General features: G+C 46.1%; 1 protein-coding gene across 1 annotated transcript; it reads right to left on the bottom strand.

Annotated features, from left to right (window-relative positions):
- Positions 1-2,363: 2,363 nt before the first annotated feature.
- TCIM (transcriptional and immune response regulator) lies at positions 2,364-3,218 on the bottom strand. The gene has a single exon (XM_088443216.1). The coding sequence runs from the start codon at positions 3,142-3,144 to the stop codon at positions 2,857-2,859; it is 288 nt and encodes a 95-aa protein (XP_088299342.1). The 5' UTR covers positions 3,145-3,218; the 3' UTR covers positions 2,364-2,856.
- Positions 3,219-7,294: the final 4,076 nt, after the last annotated feature.

Below are 7,294 nucleotides of genomic sequence, written 5' to 3'. Positions count from 1 at the left end.
GCTGGTGTGGAACACATATCATCCAGGCTGAGACTTGTAGTTCCACAGCAGCCAAAGAGCAACGGGATGCATTCCATCTTTCATTCCCATCTAGGATGCAGATGCTGAAATAGGTAAGGCAGAGCCGTAACTAGACTTTTTGGTGCCCTGTGCCAGAAAGAAAATTGGCGCCCCCTCATTTTTCAAAGGGACATAATGCACCCAAAAAAGGGCCATGGCTTCATGGGGAAGGGCCAGTGAAGAGATATGGGAGGCCAGGAGATGCTGGGGATGAAATAAGAGGAAGCTACAAGCAAGAATGATAATAAACAGAAATTTGACAGGCCCAAACAGCGCCCCCTGACCTATGGTGCCCTGTGCGATGGCATCGGCCGCACTACCCTAGATACGGCCCTGAGGTAAGGTGTGTAGTAATAAATACCCTTTGTCTGCAAAGTATTTTACTTATGTATTATACTGTTGTCCTTTCAGCTTCAATGCTATATCTAGGACAATAAACACCCCTGACATGCCTGTGGTAAGTAATGGAACTTGCAGCGGAATGTAAGGAGTTTCTGTCACCTCTCTCTGTGTATATCTTACATCTGTCCTAGCTGGGAGTGCTGGTATTCCCTAGTTTCTGCTCAGGCTGTGTATCTGTTTATTATACCAGCATTATATTGCTCTTGCTAGTGCAGAACTAAAACCTTATAGGTGTGTTAGTGCATAAGAGATAAACAGTTTTCATATTTGTATAATTATTATCTCTATGGTTACAGAAGTTTATTATGTGCAATTTTATTTTCTTCACGATACATCCACTTCACCACAAATTACTAGTAAAGTGGCCCATACACGGTGCGATAAATCAGCCAATCCGACGGATTGGTAAGATTTGGCTGCTATATCGCTCCGTGTATGGGCATGATATCGGACAGAGAGCGCAACCGTGAGGTCGTACATCGCACCCCCAGATCTTACTGCAGGTTCAGTCGATCAGGGGATGCGATGTGCAATCCCATACAGCACTATGCGGGTGGGGGAGCAGGCATATCAGGCAGTCGGCCACCCGATCGCACCGTGTGTGGGGACTGCCCAATATGTCGCATTTCCTGTCGCTTTGACCAGTACATATCGCACCGTGTATGGCTGGCTTAAGCAAAGAATTACACTGTAGGAACACATGGGACAAATTGAAACACCTTCCATCTATGAGACCTCATCGTACCCTGGACAGAGGCAAACTGCTATATATATATACACTAGGGATGTGCAGGCTCGGATAGGTTCGAGTTTGCACGTGGAGTTCGGATTTTTCCCTCCAAAAAAACGGAACTCAGAAAGAGGCAAAACGTCATCTTACATGGACGAACATCATCATTCCTGGAGTCCAGGAATGATGATGTTCGTCCATGTAAGATGACGTTTTGCCTCTTTCTGAGTTCCGTTTTTTTGGAGGGAAAAATCCGAACTCCACGTGCAAACTCGAACCTATCCGAGCCTGCACATCCCTAATATACACACACACATAAAATCTTTGTCACCCCTCATTGCACCTGTATGTACTTCCACTGCATAGTAAATGAGAGTGTTTGCAACCATGATATCGCTGAATGTACCATAGTTGGCAGTACATACTGGAACCTATATACCCCTGTGAGTGCACCACAGATAGCATTTTACAATACTTTAGTGTGTTTGGAACCTCAATATCCCTGAAAAGTAAGGATTTGGCAATGTATCATTTATTTAGATCAGAGGTTCTTAACCCCAGTCTTCAAGTACCTCCCCAACAAGTCATGTTTTGTGGATTTCTTTAATTACGCACAGGTGATTTCATCTATTTTGCCAGGTCAGTAATTATCCCATCTGCTTCCACAAAGCATGTCCTGTTAGAGCTAATTGAGGATAATGGTTGAGAACCCCTGATTTAGAAAGTTTAGAAACCACTGCTGCCATTGCACAGTATATTTAGAACGTTTAAAAGCTCAGGACCTCTGAATTTAGCTGCCATGGCACAATACATTTAGAATACATTTGCAATTCTATCATTATTGCAAATGAATGTGTGTGAATGGAAGGTTTGGAGAGGGAAACACATGAGTGCAGCAACCATACTATGGGACCACAAAAGATTGTACAACTGCAGCTCCCCAGCTGTTGTGGTGGAACTACAAGTCACAGCATAACTGTCTGCTGGAAAAAATAATCTCTGAAAATGGGAGCTTTTCCAGGGGGGGGGGGGGGGGGAGACTGCTAAACAGCATGGATGCAGTGATGTGCCATGCATTAAGCAGATCATATTTTATATTAATATACACCCATATACCTACAATGAGCAGAATGTTTTAATTATTACTACAAATAAAAAACATACAAGAATGTAAAATCATAAAAATGAATTTATTAACAAAAATATAGTCAGTAAATAAATAGCTTAATTTACATTTTGAAGCACCAGTTAAAAAAAAAAAAAAAAGTTTGTGTAGCAACTTAGTCCTCTGTCCATATGGGGGCTGCTTCTCCCCAAAAATCCTTGCCAGTCCCAGATGGGGCATTCCCGTGGCACTGTAAGATGCCCCCATCCAGCTGGTATTTCTCAGCTGGCACGGTCACCCTGTAGACTTGTGTGCAGTCTCTCGCTTCTCTGACGGGAGCTGCCAGTCTCTCCTGAGCACGTGTCTCAGACTCATCAGGAACAGTCTCTGGAGGTTAGATTGCAAGCTCCGTGGAACAGTCTGTATAAACGATCTCTGGAGACCTGTCTTTGGCAGTGACGTACAGGCTTGTCAGGCTGCCGTCTCCGCTTTCCTGCAGAACAGACGCTTCAGGATTACTTTAGGTGCGCTTAGATTGTAAGCTCTGTGGCCAAGGCGTTCAGATGAGCTGTATGGGCAGCTTCCTGAGCCGGAGGAACTGCAGAATCTTATCTCTGGTCCTCTGCTTCAGGGCCAGCAGCGCCCGTGCTTTCTCCTCATTGTCCTGGTCAATGCAGAAGATGATTCTGGCTCTGTCTTCCGCCTTTTTGTCCCCGGTCTTTCTGAACAGCCGCTGCAGGGAATCCTGATCCACCCCCTGGAAGATGTTGGCTGCGGCTTTCTTGCGGGCGGCAGTGTCAAAGTGGTAGCCGTGCACAGAGGGGCTGACTCTCAGGGAGGTGGACATGGTGCTGGCCGGTGGTCTCTAGGCAGTGTGACAGATACTCCTGTGTAATGGAGACTTGCTGTGTAAGTGAGCTGCTGCCTGAGCTACTTATATACCCTGAGTGCTGCTGACAATATCCACCTCCCCCCGGGGAGGGACCGGAACTGGGACTTGCTTAACCCTTTCTTTGGAGATTCCCTAGTCAGTACTAGTAGAATACTATATATAGCACAGCAGCCTCTGAAGCCCCTGACATTGTGCATAAGTCCCACTTATATATGCAGTCTTCCTCTGTAAAATAATTTGTTAAACCTTGAATGTTTTATTTGTGCAAAGGTGTATCAGCCACAACCATCTCCTGTACTGCTGCAGGTAATCAGCCACAACCATCTCCTGTACTGCTGCAGGTAATCAGCCACAACCATCTCCTGTACTGCTGCAGGTAATCAGCCACAACCATCTCCTGTACTGCTGCAGGTAATCAGCCACAACCATCTCCTGTACTGCTGCAGGTAATCAGCCACAACCATCTCCTGTACTGCTGCAGGTAATCAGCCACAACCATCTCCTGTACTGCTGCAGGTAATCAGCCACAACCATCTCCTGTACTGCTGCAGGTAATCAGCCACAACCATCTCCTGTACTGCTGCAGGTAATCAGCCACAACCATCTCCTGTACTGCTGCAGGTAATCAGCCACAACCATCTCCTGTACCTGCTGCAGGTGCAGAGCCTATTTCTTTCCTCACATTTGCACTGATCATTTGGAATGTGGTCAGGAAAAATCTGCAGAGAATCCACCTCTGCAAAACCATCATTAGCTGCTAGTAAGTACTTTGCAGGGATGGATGCTCTGCAGATTTCACAAATGATTTAAAAAAAAAACCAAATATTTAATAAAAGATACAAAATGAGTTTAATAAAATTTTTGCAAAAAACAGTGACAAGGATGGAAACAACCATGAAAAAAGATGTTTAAGCAGGTTCTAATAAATGAGTAGTCAGCCCCCCCTCCCTCCAGCGTAATACAGATATGTTTGTTTAAGTGTAAGCTCTGGCACTCATCATAGTTTCCCTGAAGACATTTTAGAAGCTTCTTTGTTTATGCTGGTGTAAAACAAAGTTCTTCTGATTTATTACTGTTATGGGGTCTGTGTGTTGCTGTGTAGTAAGGGATACTATCAGTCTGGTTTGTATTTATAGAGATGTATCCATAATTGAACCTGCTTGCTGCCTGTAGGCATTTATAATAAGCACAAGCACAGCCCACCCAATAAAATACAGAGACTTCATGGTTGCAGCTGCAGTAAGTACATATAACAGTATAATTCCAATAGACATTGTTTGCTGCAATGGTTTTAAAAAAAACATTGCAATTGTGGTTCTGGTTTAGTTATTTAGCTTCACTTATTTAATTTCCCATAAATGTATATTATTTTTAAACTAAAATATGACAACCTGTGTATTAACTGCAGTTCACGCCTTTAGATTGTAAGCTCTCACGAGCAGGGCCCTCTTCTCTTATGTGCTTTTCCTTCCCTCGCTTATGCCATCATCTCCTCCCCCTACCTACAACAGCACCAAACCATTGGGCTCTGCCACCCTGCTGTTTATTTCGGTATTATGGGCAGGATGCACTATCCTCAAAATGCAGTCAAACCTGGGCCCCTCCAGCAAGCCCGGGCAATTAGTACCCGCTCCCACCCCCTCTCGGCGCTTCTGCCTATGGGCTTCTTACCGGAGACTTCCCCAAGAGTTATCCAATAGGATCCCTCCCAGTGACCTACTGTTTCAGTTTCTGTACTTTGTAAGATGACAGACGCACAGCCGCAGGCATAGGAGGCTGTGGTCACCCTGCACCCATTATAGATACGCCTCTGACGTGGAATTTCAAATCCCAGCAAGCAGGACAGTTGGGAGGTATGATTATCTATCTACCTTACCCTATCAATGGGAAAAGCACAAGTTCTATTTAGCATTGGGCAGGCAATCCTGTGAAAGAAGGGGGAGGGGGGTTAAGTGTCACCAACTCAGGTAAGCATAGCATGGAGCTGGTTGCTGCTTTTTGCAGCATTACCCCCAAACTCCTCATCCCCTACATTATCAGCTACCAGCCTAGACTATAAGTAATGGCGGTGGTTATACTTTTAAGATCTTCATGGGAAGATTTAAAACAAATTATGTTCACTGTAGCCATCATGTATCTGTACTGTGGCTAAAAGCACATTGTGATATTTTCACATACTTATGCTAGCCATACAGGAGCAATTCATTGGGGCAATTTCCCGTTCTGCCGATGACTTGGTCGGGTGATCAGCAAAATCCAACATGTTGGACAATATCGATTCGACGATTATGATCCAGAAATGATCAAGATCTGAGATTTTTAACATGTTGTATTTTGACGTGTACATTAGTGTTAATTATGCTATTTTTGAATATAAATATCTAAAGTCTTTATTCACAAAAGTAAATTTTTAAGAACTTTAAAGTCAAAATGCCAAAAGTGATTTTTTTTTTTAAGGCTTGGAGCAGTGAAAGTTGCCTCCAGATTTGATTCCAACAGTTGTGAACACAGGGCCTGACTCAGAGGAGCTCGCTGTTTGCGAGCGCTCGCTCTGAATCAGGGTGTTCTTTTTTTTTTTTTTTCCGGCCTCCAGGCCACTCGCACAGCTGTGGGTGACCACCCACAACTTGTGCGAGCGGCCTGGCAATGGTCACAATTATAGCGACTATCGGGCTTGCGGCGAGAGCCTGTGGTAGGGTCTCGTCTCCCGCAAGCCCGAGTGGACTTCCTGCTCTAATAGAGCAGGAAGTCCACTACAGACATCATGAGTGATGTCAGTAGGGCCGCCCACAAACGGCAGGCGTTCCTTAGGGAACGCCTGCGTTTGTGCAGCCACCCCCCTCCCCGCCTACAATACGTGTCGAGCTGTCAATCAACATCGACAGCCGCCCCATCTTGTAGTGAGCCCCAGAGCAATGGAGCTGCCATCGCTCGCTGGGGCTCGCACATGTGCACGCCGATGGCGGCACATGCGCAGTGGGGGAACATTGACCCGCTTGCGAGCGATGTACGCTCGCGAGTGGGTCTGAATCAGGCCCACAGTGTTAATTAGATCACTGAGGGGTCTATTCATTATGTTAAATAACATAATAACTTGCGCGGAAACAGTTGATCTGAAAATAAGCTGTCTCCACGAACCAACTTCACTGCTCCTTTCGGAGCAGTTAAACTTAGCACTGCCGAGTTCACGCAGGCGCACAAAGCCCCGACGTCCGGCGGGAGAAGCCGGAGAGGGGGCGGAGGGATCCTTCACAACCCAGGACTCCTTCCCATAGGGAAGGAGCGGGGTGTGTGCTGTGAGCGGGAGCAAACGCCATCTGAAGATGGCGAATGCTACTGCAGTCAAGCTCCGAAAATATTGTATTTTCGGAGCTTGATGAATTTCTGTCCCCATACTAGTGTATACTATATTATAGTGTATACTATAATGTATACTAGTGTATTCTAGTGTATGGGGACAGCAGGCCACAACAGAAGTGAAAGGTAAGCAGGAGATATCTGTGATATCACCTGCATTACCTTCTTGATGAATTTATTTATTACCAGTTATTTATATAGCGCACACATATTCTGCAGGGCTTTACAGAGAGAATATTTGGCCATTCACATGGCCCCAATGCTTAATTTCTACAAGAGCAGGTGAATAGCACCTGCTTTTGTAGAAATTAAGTGATGATAAATAGACCCCTTCAGGGGCAGATCTAGCAGCGGTGCAGCCGGTGCCTTGCACCGGGGCCCGCCGTGGTGCAGGGGCCCATGGCCGCCTGCATCCGACAGCGCCGCCGCCGCTACCCGCTGACCCGTTCCCTTTTTAAGTAATTGGATGGAGCCGGAGCTGGCCGCTCCGGCTCCACCATGACACACAGTAACACCCGCCGTCCTTGTGTTGACACAGCGCATTTGAGACGTCATGACGTCACACACACGTGTGATGTCATGACGTTACTGACGCTTCTGTAGAGTTGCGGATCGAGAGGAGCGGCGCCGGGGAAGAAGCGGTCTCTGTCAAGAAGAAGCCGAATTGAAGGTAAGTGACTGTGAGTATTGTTAGTGGCAAAACAAATCCTGGACGGGCAGCGGGAGGGGGTTTACGGGCAGCGGACGG

This window comes from Taudactylus pleione, unplaced genomic scaffold, assembly GCF_031769625.1.
Source record: "Taudactylus pleione unplaced genomic scaffold, aTauple2 ptg000329l, whole genome shotgun sequence".
NCBI classification, from domain to species: domain Eukaryota; kingdom Metazoa; phylum Chordata; class Amphibia; order Anura; family Myobatrachidae; genus Taudactylus; species Taudactylus pleione.
The sequence above is the reverse complement of the archived record's forward strand: the minus strand, read 5'-3'. Positions and strand labels throughout refer to the sequence as shown.

Excerpts from the sequence above, each read along its gene's own strand:
- TCIM (XM_088443216.1), bottom strand. The coding sequence starts at position 3,144 with ATGTCCACCTCCCTGAGAGTCAGCCCCTCTGTGCACGGCTACCACTTT.